This window comes from Hyperoodon ampullatus (genome assembly GCF_949752795.1).
Source record: "Hyperoodon ampullatus genome assembly, chromosome: 14".
NCBI classification, from domain to species: domain Eukaryota; kingdom Metazoa; phylum Chordata; class Mammalia; order Artiodactyla; family Ziphiidae; genus Hyperoodon; species Hyperoodon ampullatus.
The window spans coordinates 86,935,533-86,953,538 of NC_136927.1; the positions used below are offsets into that span (position 1 = coordinate 86,935,533).

At 51.9% G+C, this 18,006-nt stretch overlaps 1 protein-coding gene across 1 annotated transcript in view; it reads left to right on the plus strand.

Moving 5' to 3' along the window:
- CDH4 (cadherin 4) overlaps positions 1 to 18,006 on the plus strand; it is a gene marked incomplete at both ends in the record, with an annotated part of 569,293 nt that overhangs the window by 545,676 nt on the left and 5,611 nt on the right. Inside the window, 3 exons of the mRNA XM_079718954.1 lie at positions 9,793 to 9,978; positions 16,169 to 16,422; positions 16,949 to 17,091. Of these exons, the coding sequence (XP_079575080.1) occupies positions 9,793 to 9,978; positions 16,169 to 16,422; positions 16,949 to 17,091 (583 nt within the window). The remainder of the gene's footprint in view (positions 1 to 9,792; positions 9,979 to 16,168; positions 16,423 to 16,948; positions 17,092 to 18,006) is intronic.

Consider the following 18,006-nt stretch of genomic DNA (forward strand, 5'->3'; position numbering starts at 1 on the left):
CTGGGCCCGTGAGCCATGGCCGCTGAGCCTGCGCATCCAGAGCCTGTGCTGTGCAACCGGAGAGGCCACAGCAGTGAGAGGCCCGCATACCGCAAAAATAATAATAGTTACCTTAAATGTAAATGGCTTAAATGCTCCAACCAAAAGACGTGGACTGGCTGAATGGATACCAAAACAAGACCCATATATATGCTGTCTACAAGAGACCCACTTCAGACCTAGAGACACATACAGACTGAAAGGGGATGGAAAAAGGTATTCCATGCAAATGGAAACCAAAAGAAAGCTGGAGTAGCAATACTCATATCAGATAAAATAGACTTTAAAATAAAGACTACTACAAGAGACAAAGGAGGACACTACATAATGATCAAGGGATCGATCCAAGAAGAAGATGTAACAATTGTAAATATATATGCACCCAACACAGGAGCACCTCAATAATATAAGGCAAATGTTAACAGACATAAAAGGAGAAATTGACAGTAAACAAATAATAGTGGGGGACTTCAATGCCCCACTTACATCAATGGACAGATCATCCAGACAGAAAATCAATAAGGAAACACAAGCCTTAAATGACACATTAGACCAGATGCACTTAATGGATATCTATAGAGCATTCTATCCGAAAGCAGCAGAATACACATTCTTTTCAAGTGCACACGGAACATTCTCCAGGATAGATCATGTGCTGGGCCACAAAGTGAGCCTCAGTAAATTTAGGAAAATTGAAATCATATCAAGCATCTTTTCCAACCACAACACTATAAGATTAGAAATCAACTACAAGGAAAAAAAACTGCAAAAAAACACTAACACATGGAGGCTACGCAATATGCTAGTGAGCAACCAATGGATCACTGAAGAAATCAAAGAGGAAATCAAAAAATACCTAGAGACAAATGAAAATGAAAACACTATGATCCAAAAGCTATGGAATGCAGCAAAAGCAGTTCTAAGAGGAAAGTTTATAGCGATACAAGCTTACCTCAGGAAAAAGAAAAATCTCAAACAACCTAACCTTACATTAAAGCAACTAAAAAAGAAGAACAAAACCCAAAGTTAGTAGAAGGAAAGAAATGATAAAGATCAGAGCAGAAATAAATGAAATAGAGACTAAGAAAACCATAAAAAATGATCATTTAAAGTAAAAGCTGGTTCTTTGAAAAGATAAACAAAATTAATAAAACTTTAGCAAGACCCATCAAGAAAAAAAGGGAGAGGACTCAAATCAATAAAATTAGAAATGAAAAAGGAGACATTACGACCGACACCACAGAAATACAAAGGACCACAAGAGACTACTACAGGCAACTATATGGCAATAAATCGGACAACCTGGAAGAAATGGACAAATTCTTAGAAAGGTACAATCTCCCAAACTGAACCAGGAAGAAATAGAAAATATGAACAGACCAGTTACAAGTACTGAAATTGAATCTGTGATTTAAAAACTCCCAACAAACAAAAGTCCAGGACCAGATGGTTTCACAGGTGCACTGTATCAAACATTTAGAAAAGAGTTAACACCTATCCCTCTGAAACTATTCCAAAAAATTGCAGAAGAAGGAACATTTCCAAACTCATTCTATGAGGCCACCATCACTCTGATACCAAAACCAGACAAAAATACTTCAAAGAAAAAAAAGAAAATTACAGGCCAATATCACTGATGAACACAGACGCAAAAATCCTCAACAAAACACTAGCAAACTGAATCCAACAAAACATTAAAAGGATCATACACCATGATCAAGTGGGATCCATCGCAGGGATGCAAGGATTTTTCAATATCTGCAAATCAGTCAGTGTGATACACCACACTAACAAATTGAAGAATAAAAACCATACGATCGTCTCAGTAGATGCAGAAAAAACTTCTGATAAAATTCAACACCCATCTATGTTTAAAAAAAAATGTCCAGAACGTAGGCATAGAGGGAACCTACCTCAACATAATAAAGGCCATATATGACAAACCCACAGCTAACATCATACTCAATGGTGAAAAGCTGAAAGCATTTCCTCTAAGATCAAGAACAAGACAAGGGGACTTCCCTGGTGGTGCAGTGGTTAAGAATCCACCTGCCAATGCAGGGGACACAGGTTCAAGCCCTGGTCTGGGAATATCCCATATGCCGCGGAACAACTAAGCCCATGTGCCACAACTACTGAGCCCACATGCCACAACTACTGAAGCCCGTGCGCCTAGAGCCTGTGCTCTGCAACAAGAGAAATCACTGCAATGAGAAGCCCACACACCACAGCAAGAGTAGCCCCTGCTCGCCTCAACTAGAGAAAGCCCATGCACAGCAACAAAGACCCAATGCAGCCAAAAATAAAATAAAAATACATTTTAAAAGAACAAGACAAGGATGTCCACTCTTGCCACTTTTATTCAGCATAGTTTTGGAAGTCCTAGCCACAGCAATTGGAAAAGAAAAAGAAATAAAAGGGATCCGAACTGGAAAAGAAGAAGCAAAACTGTCACCATTTTCAGATGACATTACACTATACATTGAGAATCCTAAAGATGCTACCAGAAAACTACTAGAGCTCATCAGTGAATCTGGTAAAGTTGCAGGATACAAAATTAATACACAGAAATCTGTTGCATTTCTATACACTAACAACAGAAGATCAGAAAGGGAAATTAAGGAAACAATCCCATTTACCATGGCATCAAAAAGAATAAAATACCCAGGGATGAACCTACCTAAGGAGAAAAAACAAAAAACAAAAAACCTGTACTCCAAAAACTGTAAGATGCTGATGAAAGAAACTGAAGATGACATAAACAGATGGAAGCATATACCAAGTTCTTGGATTGGGAGAATCAATACTGTCAAAATGACTATACTACCCAAGGTAATCTACAGACTCAGTGAAATCCCTGTCAAATTACCTGTGGTATTTTTCACAGAACTAGAACAAAAAGTTTTAAAATTTGTATGAAAACACAGAAGACCCCGAATAGCCAAAGCAATCTTGAGAAAGAAAAACAGAGCTGGAGGAATCAGGCTCCCTGACTTCAGACTATACTACAAAGCTACAGTAATCAAAGCAGCATGGTACTTGCACAAAAACAGAAATGTACATCAATGGAACAGGATAGAAAGCCCACAAATAAACCCACACACCTATGGTCAATTAATCTACGACAAAGAAGGCAAGAATATACAAGGGAGAAAAGACAATCTCTTCAGTAAGTACTGCTGGGGAAACTGTACAGCTACATGTAAAAGAATGAAATCAGAACATTCTCTAACAATATACAAAAAATAAATTCAAAATGGATTAAAGACTTCAACATAAGACCGGATACTATAAAACTCCTAGAGGAAAACATAGGGAGGACACCCTTTGACATATCGCAGCAATACATCTTTGGATCCATCTTCCAGAGTAATGAAAACAAAAACAAAAATAAACACATGGGACCTAATTAAACTTAAGAGCTTTTGTGTAGCAAAGGAAACCATAAAGAAAACGAAAAGACAACCTATGAAATGGGAGAAAATATTTTCAAATGAAGCGACTGACAAGGGATTCATCTCCAAAATACACAAACAGCTCATGCAGCTCAATATCAAGAAAACCCAATCAAAAAATGGGCAGAAGACCTAAGTAGAAATTTCTCCAAAGAAGACATACAGATGGCAAAAAGGCACATGAAAAGATGTTCAACATCACTAATTAGAGAAATGCAAATCAAAACTGCAATGAAGTATCACCTCACACCAGTTAGAATGGAAATCACCAGAAAATCTACAAACAGCAAATGCTGGAGCGGGTGTGGAGAAAAGGGAACCCTCTTGCACTGTTGGTGGGAATGTAAATTGGTGCAGCCACTATGGAGAACAGTATGGAGGTTCCTTAAAAAAAAGAACTACCATATGACCCAGTGATCCCACTCCTGGGCATTTATCTGGAGAAAACCATAATTTGAAAAGATACATGCACCCTAGTGTTCACTGCAGCACCATTTACAATAGCCAAGACATGGAAGCAACCTAAATGTCCATTGACAGATGAATGGATAAAGAAGATATGGTACATATATACAATGGAATATTACTCAGCTATAAAAAAAAGAATGAAATAATGCCATTTGCAGCAACATGGATGGACCTAGAGATGATCATACTAAGTGAAGTCAGACAGAGAAAGACAAATATCATATGATATCACTTATATGTGGAATCTAAACTATGATACAAATGAACTTATTTTCAAAACAGAAACAGACTTGTTGACATAGAAAACAAACTTATGGTTACCAAAGGGCCGGGGGATAATTTAGGAGGTTGGGATTAACATATACACACTACTATATATAAAATAGATAAAGAACAAGGACCTACCGTATAACACAGGGAACTCTACTCAACATTTTTTAATAACCTGTATGGGGAAAGAATCTGAAAAAGAATATACACATATATGTGTAAAACTGAGTCACTTCGCTCTATACCTGAAACTAACACACACTGTAAATCAACTGTACTCCAATTAAAGCAAACAAAAAGAAGAGCTGCGCACATCGACCCTGTCGGCGCCATGCTGTGTGTGCCTGCTTCTCCGTGTAGGTGTGCCCACAGAATTCTTTCTGGGCTGCTTGGGAATCAGTAGTATGCATGATGCTCTCACATCTAAAGGCTTCTGAGTGTATTTCCTAAGAAGAGGGTTTTCTCCGTCAGGAGAACAGCTGCCATCCCTTTTCCCACCAGAGACACCTGAGGCCCAGAGGGGTAATTCCGGGCTACGCGAGGTCACACAGTGAGACAACGTCCAACCCACATCTCCTGCTTCCTTGGGCCCACCTTCGCACCACACCTCTGTCCTTCAAGACCCCAAGTGTGTCTCCCGTCCCCTTCTGCGATGGAGCAGCCCTGCCTTCCCGGGTTTCCGCAGCTCCAGAGAGGGGCCCCGAGGCTGCCCTCACACCTGAGCTCCCGCAGGGCAGGTCCGCGGGGACCACTTCTGCCCACTGTCCCGAGCCCTGATCTGGCTTTGACGAGCCCTGGTCAGCCCTAACCTGACCCGCGTGTGGCTCCTCCAGCTTCTAGCCTGAACCTCGTCTGCCCTTCTGCACGCCAGCCGCCCTGCAAACACCCGCTGATGCCCTAGAAAGGCCGGGTCCTAGATGGCCTGTGAGGAAGTGATGGGGCGGAGAAAAGGAGGGGGCGGTGCACCTTCCTGACCTGTTGGCGCTGGGGTGTCCACACGAGGGGAGGGGAGATGATCAACAAGATACCCCCGGATCCGCACACACGCCTGAAAAGGGGGCAGCCCTGGAGTTACACTGAGACCCAGGAGGGAGTTTGCATGGGACCCAAGAAGGTGCCTTGGGGCACATTCCAGGGGGAAGTTCCTGCCTGCACGCCTGGATGAAGGAAAGGTGGGCACAGCCTGGTTCCCGGACTGTTCCTCAGGAGGATGCTCCTCCAGGCTTTGGGAACGGCTGCCTCTTCCCAGAGGCGCCCCCGCCCCTCCTCCACCCCAGTCGGCCTCAGCCAGGCCCGGGCCCTGGAGGCCAGGAGAGCACATCGAGGCCCAGCCTGCTTACTGTCGGGGCTGTGGGGCGGCGGCGTGGATGCGTGTGGATTGGCATGGCTGGGGTTGCTAATGTCCCGGGGTCACACGTTATGACATGTCCCCCTCGGGACGGGTGGAAGGCAGGGCCCCAGGACACCGTCTGCCGGGCTCAGTGGGGGTGGGCGGGCGAAGGCAGGCCTGGCCGCACCCCCTGCACAGCCTGGCTAATTTTATCGAGCTTCATCAAGAACAATCAGCAGAAGCTGAAGAGATGGGGGGGTGGGGATTTGCACGATCCAATTCCTAGTCTTAAATGTTAATTAGAAGTCATTCTCCCTTCGCCTGCTCCGAGCCTGCGCCCGCTTGCTGCCCCTGCGAGGCTGTCCCCCAGCACCCCTGCAGGGCGGGGCGGGCCCCCTGGGGTAGGGCCGAGGCCCCCAGGACAGCCACAGGCCCGACCCAAGGGCCTCCCTCCGCCTCATCCTCAGGTCCCGGAGCAAAGCCCTGAGCCCCAGCCACACACAGGCCCACAGGAGGGTCTCCTGGAGTCAGGAACCCCCTTCTGCACCCCCCTAACCCCCGGGTCCCTCCTAGCTTTGTGCCCTTAGGCTGACAGTCGGACCTCTCTGAGCATCAGAACGTTTACCCCTCTTGACGCGTAAGTGTTACACGGCTCAAGGTGAAGCTGGGAGCATCCGCTCATCTACAGGGAAGTTTGTTCTCTGCCCTAAAAACGCCGCGGGTCGTACCTGACCCCCGTCGCAGGGGCTCGGACTGGGCGGCGGAGCAGACAGGGTCCCGGCTCTGCCTTCAGCGGGTGCGGGGTTCACAGTGGAGGCACCAAAACATTCATTCCAAGTCCAGTTTCCTCATCTGTTAAGAAAGGGAGGATGGGAGTCCTTAAGGTACATCGCGCTGCAGTTCAAGACTGTACGTGATAGGACATGTTTGTCTTTACTGTATATTTGACTGGATGACCTATTCCCCATTCCAAGGCAAGCATGAATAAAATTAAGCTAAATATTAAAAAAAAGGGGGGGTGAGATCATGGTGGGTCCCTGGGCTCCCAGGGTCCTCTGAAGACAGAGGAGAGGACAACAAGCACCCAGTAGCCCTTCCTCCTGGAAAGGGGGTGATCAAGCCCATCTGTGAACCAAAAAGCTGGGGAGGTGCTTCAGGGTCCTCTCCCTGAGCTGGCGTCCCAAGGGCCACATCCCGGGCGTCACTCACCTGTTCTCACAGCAGCACCGCAAGGAGGGGACAAGGCTCCAGAGTCACCACCCGGGCCCCAGGCCCCAGGCTTCTCCCTGTGGGTGGAGGAGGATGGACATCAGCCGCCAGGTCCCCCGTTCTGAGCCACTGGTCCCACCCATCAGATTCTGATTCCAAACTCAGAAGCCGACAGAAATTGTCACCGTTTTACTGGAGAGGAAACTAAATTTCAAAAGTTAAAATCGCCGGAATGCTGTGCCACTACCACCTCCCACTCCCCTGCACCAGTGCCTCGGGCGCGCATCCCTGGGCTGCAGCCCCCGGGGCCTGGCGCTGCGGAAGAATGAAAAGAAGAGAGAGTCGGAAGTGCCGTGGGCTGTGAGGGAGAAAAGGAGGGGAGGCTTAGAAATTCTGACTGCAAATGATAAAGAAACTAAAAACAAAACACAAAACAAAAATTAAAACCATCGGAATGTCAGAGGAGAATGCACATTTTCCAACAGAAGCCAACGCAGCCCCTGGGGCTCCAAGGTGGGCGGGGCCTTGACCGCATGCTGGCTGGACAGGGCTTCCAGGGCGATCCCTGAGTTCCTGGCTCAGGAGAGGACTGGGTGGGGGGCACCCTCCTCGCATAACACCCTCAGCCATACCAGGGTCCAGGGCCCAGAGAGAAGGCAGCTGGGGGAGGGTCAGGTCCTCAGGCCTGAGCCGTGCTAGGACCAGCGATAGTTCGAATACTGGGGCCAGAAACAAAAGCATCATCTCAGGGAGTTTGGTATCCCCAATGGAGCAGGTGCCCTGATGGTCCCCGGGTCTGTGGGGACAGGCTCTGCCATCCTCGGTCCTCTCAGCCTGGCTGAGGGGTCTTCCCTAAATCCTGGCTGGGCTTCACTGTTCCCACCCAAAGCCTCCACTCTAAGGTGACCCTCCCCTGGGGGCCACACGGATTTCTGTGGAGGAGCTGGGGTTGTGCTGGAAGGCCCAGGCACGGATGGGAAATCCACCCTGCCCCTCGAGATGGGGGTGCACGTGAATTCTGGATTACAGCTATGCAAGAAATTCTGTTCCAACACTCTTCAAATTCTTCCTTTCCCAAATATCCGCCTTTACATCCCACAGGGTGTGGGAGAGGCTTTCCCTGTGCCTGAAAACCCCAAAAAATTAAATTTAAAACTCATTATGGCTAGGGGAAGGTTAATAAGAAAATCCTAAGCCAGACTTACCAGCTTAAGGCACTTCTTTGTGAACCTTTATTAAACTTGCATGAATTAAAATAGACTTTTCAAATAAACTTCACCCAGAAGTCTGGAAGGAACTGGTGTCCAGGACACGCAGCTCTCCCCATGCCGTGAAACCACAGGCCTGTGTTCTCGGGGGACCAGAGCAGAGTGGGTGGAGGCGCCCAACAGGGCCCCCACGGGGTGCACTGAAACTGGGCTGTGGTGGGGGGGCCTGTCAGGTGACGGCACCAGAACCCACCCTGATTATTTAAGACAGTAGCTGCCAAAGCACGTGAGTGGCCACAAACTCCAAGAGCCGGGTGCATCAGGTCGGGGGGCTCCGCCGGGAGTACCCCCCACCTTCCGCTGCCATGGGGCACAGAGACCTCAGCTCCCGTCTCCATCGCTGGACACGGTGCTACCACCCACCTTCTGCCACTGCAGGCGCCAAAGCACAAGGTCTCTCTGCCTCTTCTGAATCAAAGTCATGAAGGTGTGTCCCACTGGCAGGTTCTAGATCATCTGACCAGGTCGTGGCAGTAGAGGAGGGCGAGAAAGCACGTTTCTGGAAAATAAAGAAGGGAATTCAGAAGGTGCTGGAGAGCCAGACAGCCTACTGATGTCCACTACACTGACCTTGGCAACTGAAACAAGAAGAAAATCATCTCATCTCACAGAAGCTGCACTGTCTTCAGGCATGGCTGGATCCAGGCTCCGGCAGTCACTCAGCGGTTTCCCTGAGCTGTGCTTTCTCTGGGCTGTGCCAAGGTCTCTTAACCTCTCTTGCTTCTGTTTCTTCATCTGCAAAATGGGGATAAGAATGGGGTTCTCCTGAGGAACCAGCAGAATAATGCAAGGGCAGTACCTGGCACAGAGTGGGCACTCGGTAACTATCGTTAGGGCTGCATTGCTGTGAGCACAACTGGAAATCCCCAGATATTTGTTCAAACTTTGTCTCCAGGTTTTGTGGCTCAGAAGCACACTGCACTGTGACAGAATGGCCACTCGATTTGCATGGCCCAGTGCCAAATAAGAACGCAGGGCCCTCATTCACAAATGATGAATTTCAAGACTGTGACAGCACAGCAGTAAACCGAGCTCGGGGCTCTTCTGAGCTGGGCCACAGCTGCACAGCAGTGACTCTCGCCTGATGAGAGGTGCTCAGATTTCCATCACCACCTCGACACCAGCACCAACACGCCCCGCCAGGCACACAGTCTTGGCCTGCCCGTAACTACTGCGGCCACGTGAACCCCACTCACCCATGGGCGTGGTTTGCAGCCCTCCCTGCTGCGGCAGGAAAGAGGGTTGAGGCTGTGTGTGTGGTCATCTGCACATCTGCAGCTGCTGACCCCCGGCCCCAAGCCCGTGTCGGGGACCACCGGGGTGGCAGCAGCCAGAGGTGGTCCAGCTCGGGAAGCCCTCTGCAGCTGCGTCCCCACTCCTGTTCGTTCCCCGTTTTGTAAGCACGTTTTTATAGTCTCTCACAAGCCCCAGGTGTTTGCACTGGTCCCCTGCTGCCTATGGGAAGGGCTTGAAGGGGATTTAGGAGGGAGGCCTGGCGTGCGTGTGTGCACAGGCAGGGCTTAGTTTGGAGGTGGATACCTGCAGATGAGCCTCGGGCCTTGCTGGGCCTCAGCTGGAGGAAGCAGAGCCCTCTCTAGACGCCACCTCGTCGGCACGGACATGGGATGGGCCAACCTGTGGGAGTCACCGTGTCTGGGAGCAGCTGGAAGCAGAGACCCCCCAGGGTCAGCAGAGAACCCCTCCGGCCTCTCCCGGCTTCCGCACGGGTTCCTAATGTTGTCTTTTCTTACAGTACGCAGGGGAAGTCCCCGAAAACCGGGTGGACACGGTGGTCGCAAACCTCACTGTAATGGACCGAGATCAGCCCCACTCCCCGAACTGGAACGCTGTCTACCGCATCATCAGCGGGGACCCCTCGGGCCACTTCAGTGTCCGCACAGACCCCGTCACCAATGAGGGCATGGTCACCGCGGTGAAGGTGGGTGCTCACCTCGCCTCCTGCTGGGCTCCCTGAGCTCCGCCCCCGCCACGTGCCCCGAGGCAGACGTAACAGGAATGATATTCGGGTTCAGTGCGTGCCACCCCGGTGTCCAAGGGCAAAGGACTGCACCCGACCTGCCAGGGGCAGAGGCAGCCTCAGCAGGACTGGTCACGTGACCCCAGGGACTCTGCAGGCCTGACCTGCCACCCCCCCCCCCCAAAAAGATAACTCTCCCATCTTCTCCGTCACACCTGGCGCTCAGCTTCTGAAGCTCAGAAGCCAAGAATCGGCCTCTTCTGCTTCCCGGCCGGGCAGCGACAAGGCTTGCCCGAGGCAGTGAGTGAGCTGTGCCCCAGGTGCCCGGAGGAGGGTCGGGGGGCAGAAACACCAGTAGCAGGCCAGTTCGGGGGTCGCGGTAGCCTCTGGCCCCGCCTCCCCACCAGCCCCAGCAGCTCCCAGAGCGAGGCTCTGAGCGAAAGCACTTCACCCTGAGCCTCCGCGACAGGTCCCCCACGTGCTGGGAAGAGTTTACTATAAAGTAAGTAACAGTGCTGAGTGGGCGTGGGAAGGCGACGGAGACGTGGCTCCCGAAGGTGCAGTGTCTGCCCGACGGGAAGGCCTGGAGGTGGCAGCAGAGATCGGGGTTCTGGGCCGACACTCTCGTCGGCCACTGGTGCGTCCCCGGCCCTGCCCCACGAGCCTGCACCCACGCTGGGCTGCTCCCCTCAGGGTGCAGACCCGGCCCCTGGGCTTTGAGGGAGGCAGCTGAGCGGAGGCCCAGTGAGGCTGTCCGGCTCTGATTGAAACTGTTGGAGCAAATTACCCACTGACTTCTCTGTTACCAATATGTTTTATTTTGCCCTCCGACGGACTTCCGCTGGCCATGATAATCTTTCTGGAAGGTGTCCTCACTCAGACTGGTGACACAATTTTTAATGCATGACACGTAGCATTATTCCCTGTTCTCCAGGGACACAAACGGATAAATGTGGGAGAAGGACCACTTCCTTTAGTGACTTCGTCAGAGGCACAACCACCGTGATTTTATGAAGCAGTATATTTAAGTGGAGTCGCCCCCATTCCCCGCCAATGCTCGGGGGCCCTGGGGCTGGAGGCCTGGCAGCTGCTTAGTTCTTGGCAGCGGGGGGGACCCCAGCCATGAAGAGGCAAGTGCCAGGGAGGGATGTGGCTTCTCACCGGGGTTCCAGGGCGTCTGCAGGGAATACCCCTTCGTTCAGCAGATGAGGAGACCATGGCTGCAGAGGACGGGGGCTCCCGCAAGGTCAGCCGGGGGGACAGTGGGGAGGACGACAAGAGTGTCGGCCCAGAACCCCGATCTCTGCTGCCACCTCCAGGCCTTCCCGTCGGGCAGGCACTGCACCTTCGGGAGCCACGTCTCCGTCGCCTTCCCACACCCACCCAGCACTGTTACTTAACTTTATAGTAAACTCTTCTCGTGCTCAATACCTTACTTAGAAGCAGGAGCTGAGAAGGCATGGGTTTGATGCACCAGGTGTATGACGGTAAATACTCACAAAAGTCAAGGCCGCGCTGCAGTGGGAGTCCAGCGATGGGGCGGGGCTGGGCCAGGGGAGCGGAGGCGCCTCCCGGCTGGGCGGGCAGCAGGCAGGGCCGCACGGCGGTGGGCCCCGTCACCAGCACCCCCAGGGCTCGCAGGACAAATGGTCCCACAAGGCGATCAGTTCCCCTCTGAGCAGAAATGTGTCACACTATTTATCACAAACGTTTCCAAGCACACCTAGAAGACGGCTGTACCCTCACCTGCCACTTCAGTTTCACAGTTACTAGCGTGCTGCCATGTTGCTCCATCCATGTTTTGCTGCAGTGTGGTTCTAACTCCAGGACCTCTGCTCACATAGCTCCAACCGTTATGGTACCTGAGACAGCCAGCCACGCCTCCGTGATCTCCAATATGAGTCTACATTTTTTTTTTTTTTTTTGCGGTACGCGGGCCTCTCACTGCTGTGGCCTCTCCCGTTGCAGAGCACAGGCTCCGGACGTGCAGGCTCAGCGGCCATGGCTCATGGGCCCAGCCGCTCTGCGGCATGTGGGATCTTCCCGTACCGGGGCACGAACCCGCGTCCCCTGCATCGGCAGGCGGACTCTCAACCACTGCACCACCAGGGAAGCCCTGAGTCTACATTTAATTGCCCTTAATTTTCCAAAAGTGTCTCTGTGGTATGGTTTTTCAAAATCTGGATGCAAACAGGGTCCCCACTTTGCATTCGGTTGTGCCATCTCTTGAATCTCTCATAATCTAGAACATTCCCCCCACCTCTGACCTGTCACAAACGCAGGGTCCGCGGTGCTGAATCTGTCCGATCGCTTCCTCTGGGTGTATCTGGTCCCTCGCTCTCCGCTCTTCCTGTAACCAGGGCTGCAGACCTGAAGGGCCCTTCCGTGGTGAGAAGCCTGGTTGTCCCACGCACAGCCGTCTGAGCCTGACTGGTGGGCTCCGGCGCTGACAGGCGCTCCCATCCCCGTGCTGGTTCCTCCCCGTTACGGCCGGCAGGCAGTCTGCAGAAACACAGCTCTCCACCAGCCCCCACGTGTTGGTTTCATCACCTGTTGATGGTCATTGCCAAGTTAATTTCTTCATTAGGCGGTATAAAGTGGTGCTTTACAATCCTGTCATTCCTTGTACAGTCCTCGGCTAGAATGCTTCTGTATAAAAGAGCCCTGTGATGCTGCTGAAATGCAGGCCTGCAGCTGTCAGAACAACACCCACCCAAAGATGCCCACCCAGGTCCCAATCTCCCAGACCTGTGCGTATGTGGCAAAGGGGACTTTGCAGATGTGATGAAGTTAAGGATCTTGAGATGGGAGGTTACCCTGGATAGTCCTGGGGGCCCCCAAGTAATCGCGGGGTCCTTTAAGAGTGACGCAGGAGGACCAGAGTCAGAGGAGACCTGAGGACGCAGCAGAGGTCTGAGACAGACAGACTGGAAGATGCCGAGTTGCCACTTTGAAGACGGAGGGAGGGGCCGAGAGCACAGGCCTCTCGGACGGAGCCAGAAGAGGCGTCCAGGAGCCTTCAGAAGCAACCAGCCCTGCCCACACCCCGACCTTAGCCCAGCAGCACAGACTTCTGACTTCTGGCCCCCAGAACTGTAAGATAACAAATCTTTGTTGTTTTAAGCCACTAAATAGGAACATGAAATTAATGCAGTTCAACAGAAAAGGCGAGAATGAGGCTTCATTCTCCACCTTTACTTCCGATTCTCAGAGCAGAACTGGTGAGCCAGCAACAGGCAGTGTCACCACCTGCATCCAGGCGGCTGCCGTAACAACTGTGTAACACGACACACATTTACCCTCGCACTTTTCTGGAGACGACCCTGTGACGGCATGTAGGGCCCACCTGGGTAATCCAGGACCACCTCCCAGCTCAAGACCCTTAACTTCATCGTGCCTGCAAAGTCCCCTTTTGCCAGGGAAAGTGACTATCCACAGATCCCAGAGATCAGGACCTGAGTAAATCCACAAGCAGTCAATGAAGTTGGGTTTTTCACTTTCTCGTCACCGTCAAGAGTGTGCAGATTTTTATACACTCAGTGTGTTCTGGTCAGCTGCGGTCATTACTGGTCTTGACCTCTGGCTAGGAGGTTCCTCCGGCAGCTGGTTCTGGGTGCTTCTGCTACATCCTTGTGTTGGGACCTGAGTGGACAGCCCAGGTTCGCCTTGCTGATTTCTTGCCTCACGTCTGGATGGGCCGTTCCTCTAGCAAGGAGTGGTACTTAGAAACCAACATCCAGACGCAAGAGGTGCTCACTGCTGCTGCCGCCATTGCCCCTGGATGGTGTCAGGGCAGAGCGAAGAAGTAACATTTCAGTGCACGTGCTTCCTGACCACCTCAAGTTACGTCACCATCACCGATTCACGTGATCGTTTCATCCCAATTGAACACTGGAGGGTTTTACTTACCTCTGTTGATTTTATACTTGATCTCATTTCTCTTACACGGAAAATCTTGGTTCCTAACAACAGCAAGATAATTGCTTATTTACTTTAACCTGCGATATACAATCACCCCTCGGTATCCATGGGGGATTGGTTCCAGGACACACCCCCACAGGTAGATACCAAAATCCACAGATGCTCAAGTCCCTTATACAAAATGGCATAGTATCGGGTTGGCCAGAAAAGTTCGTTTGGGTTTTTCCATGAGAACTTTTTGGCCAACCGAATATTTGCATATAACCTACACACGCTCTCCCGTGTACTTTAACTTATACCTAATACCATGTCAGTGCTGTGTAAATCGTGGCCTGTGTGAGGCAAATTCAGCTTTTAAATTTCTGGAATTTTTTTCAAATGTATTCAATCTGTGGTTGGTTAAATCCACAGATGTGGAGCCCATGGATATGGAGAGCCAACTGTACATAAAAAGCTTAAAAAATAACAAATCCAAAATCCCTACCGACAGCAAGAAGACCAAATGAATTTAAGATTTCTTTGCAATAACTTGTCCTTAGAATAAATCCCATGAAGGACTTACCATCTAAATGCTGTCCCAGTCACGAGAAATCATTATTTTCTTGGGAGTTATATTACCATCGATACATAGTTAGTTTAATTTAACTCAGTTTGTTTCTAATTTTCAGAGACTGCTTTATATATACAAGTTTACTTGTAATACCTAAAAGGTGAGAATGTAAGATTTTACGTGGCTCCAAAATCAAAGCTTTGTGGCAAAACGTACGCAGCAAACTCCCACCTCCAGACGTTCCCCGTTCCTTCCCTCGGCTCACGGGTGACTGTTTTTATGATTTTTTTGGTTTATCCTTTCAGCATTTCTTTTTGCAAATATGAGCAGATACATATGCAAATTCATGTTCCTCTCCCCGATTTACACAAGAGGCAGCCTGCAATGGATGTGCCTTTTCTGCTCACCAGTCGATCCTGGAGATCCCTCCGTTCCCACGTGTATCTTCCTGGTTCTTTCTTACAGCTGCAGATGTCCCCACTGTGCGGATGCAGCTCATCCACCCAGCCAGTGCTGTGGGTACCTGGGTTGACAGCAGTATATATCCTCTGTGAATGATACAGATGATACTTCAGTGAATATTCTTGGGCACGTGATACTTCGCATGTGTCTAAGCAGAATTATTCAAATGCATTTGCAGTGTGCCGTGTTGCTTCTTTTCTAGTGAGACTGTTGCAAGCTTTGCCAGGAATAATTGCACACCTCGGGGCCCCAAGTGCTTCTGTGCAGCTTCCGTCCCCCCTCAAAATGTGAAGAATACCCCCAGAGACTGATCGTACCCCATAGACACTAGAACTATAGACAGTAGAACCATACTAGCATTTATCAGCCGGGGTCCTGACACCCCCAAAATGTGTGTTAACGGGAGAGAACGGTCACGCAAGGGCCACGCACAGAGGTGAGGGGGCTCCGTGAGACCTGGTGGGTTGGTGTCCTGGGGCTGCTGTAGCAACTTACCACAGACCAGGTGGGTTAGGACAACTGAAGGATGCTCTCTCACAGCTCTGGGGGCCAAACATCCAAAATCAAGGCATTGGCGGGGCTGTGCTCCCTCTGGAGGTTCTGGGAGGATCCCTCCTGCCCCGTACAGCTTCTGGGGGTTGTTGGCCATCCCTGGCTCGGAGCTGCATCACCCCAGCCTGTGCCTCTGTCTTTGCCTGGCCCCTTTCTGGGTCTCCAGTCTCCCTTCCCTAACTCACAGGGCACCCAAGCTTGAATCGGGGGCCACCACAAGCCAGGGTGGCTCCTCTCGAGACCTTTCACTTCATCACACCCACAAAACCCTATTTGCCAGAGGTCACAGTCACAGGTTCCAGAGGGACGAACCCTTGGAGGCCACGCTTCCACCCCCTACACCTGGTGAGGCGCCCTGGACAGACAAGGAGCCGGGGCCTCGACCTGCTAGGCTGCAGGGAGCAGGGTGGGGCCCCGGCACTCCTAATGCTTGATGAGTGCCAGAGCCGCTGGCGGGGAGGTGTGCCTGGCGGGAGCCGTAGCCCCTGAGGAGCCCAGCTACTATCACCCCATGACGTGGGAAGCTGGGGGACGGCGTCCCTCAGGACTGACCTCTTGGGCCCAGAGCAGGGCGGGGGCAGACCAAGCAGCCCCCCGGGCGCCACCCTCCCTGCCAGCCTCGTGGGTACCTAACCCAGCTCCCCGTCTCGGCACCTCTCATTCCAGGCGGTCGACTATGAGCTGAACAGAGCGTTCATGCTGACCGTGATGGTGTCCAACCAGGCGCCCCTGGCCAGCGGGATCCAGATGTCCTTCCAGTCCACGGCGGGGGTGACCATCTCAGTCATGGACATCAATGAGGCCCCCTACTTCCCCTCGAACCACAAGCTGATCCGCCTGGAGGAGGGCGTGCCCACCGGCACCGTGCTAACCACGTTTTCGGCAGTGGACCCCGACCGGTTCATGCAGCAGGCCGTGAGGTGGGCCCACAGAGCCCCATCTTCCATAGAGAAGAGTCCTGAACGCCCAGTGAAACCTGCAACCCAGAAAGTCCCGGGTGGGTGCTTAGGGGCATCCCCGACTTGTGGTGTCCCCAGGAGGGAAGCCCAGTCTGGGGACAGCTGGCATCACCGGCCACCAGGCTGCCCTGACATGAGACGGTGGGAAAAGCTTGAAGGACACTCAGCCACATCTGGAGTCAGGCTGGGTCCTGACCCCGCTTGACACTCCTGCGCTTATGATTTTGTGAGTCACCGGCCCCCTCTGCCTGTCTGTCTCCCCACCTGTAAAGGGCAATGGGAGAATCTGCCTCCCAGGGTCCTCGTGAGGTTAAATAGCCTGTCCTTCTTGGAGACTTCCAGCCGCTGTTGTCACCGTCCCGCGTGGGAGGACCCCGTGCAGGGCTGCAGGGAAGGACCCCCCCCACCCCGTGCAAGCTCGGCAGGAGGGCGGCCGGGGGGGGCTCCCCCAGCCCCTCGCCTCACCCCTCCCCTCCCTCCCCCGCAGATACTCAAAGCTGTCGGACCCAGCGAACTGGCTGCACATTAATGCCACCAACGGCCAGATCAGCACGGCAGCCATCCTCGACCGCGAGTCTCTCTACATCAAAAACAACGTCTACGAGGCCACCTTCCTGGCAGCAGACAACGGTGCGCCCAGGGGCAGGGAGACACGGGGGGGCCTGCCCTCACCCATCCGAAGCCCTGGGCTCGGTGGTTCACTGACGCAGGCCCTGGGCTCGGTGGTTCACTGACGCAGGCCCTGGGCTCGGTGGTTCACTGACGCAGGCGCCCAGGTTATTTGCTCTCGCGTGGGCGCCAGGGGAGCTGGGCACTGTTACCACCACTGTTATGATTCCTTGGGCCCCTGCCATGTGCCAGGCACTATCCATCAGTGAGCAAAACAGACAAGAGCTTTCTCCTTTGCACGGGTGACATTCTAGAGGCCAGTGTGTCAGCTTGAACCAGGTTTGGCTACATCATAATTATAGCAATCTTAACAAGGTGGAGGTTTACTTTCTCCCACATAAAAGAAGACTGGAAGCAGGCAGCCCAGGGTCAGGTATGAGAAACCAAGCTCACTCTGGCCACTCCCGTGTCCTTGGCAAGCTGCAGCATGGCCCAGAACAGCTGCTGGTGCTCCAGCCATCATGACCACATTCTGGCAAACAGGAGGAGAGGGAAGGTCAAGGGCACATCCCAGCCCTTCTAAGGACTTCCACTTACAGCTCATGAAGGCCAGACCTCAGTCACGAAGCCACGTCTCGCTGCAAGGGATGCTGAGGAATGTCGTCTTCTGGTTGGGCAGTGAGGAGCCCAGATAAAGTTCGGGGCTTCAGTTCTTTTATTAAGGAACAAAGAGGAAATAGGTATGAGGGACAACTGAGCAGCCTCTGCCCCAGGGAGACGAGTGTAAAACAAGTCAGCCAGATAATTTCAGGGAACGGGAGGTGCTGGGAAAGAACCAAATGGAGGATGGGAGAGTGACCGGGGGTCTCCTGCTGCACTGTTGGCTATGAGTGACCTGCTGTGGGTCCAGGACCTGCGGGATCACAAGGACAAGCC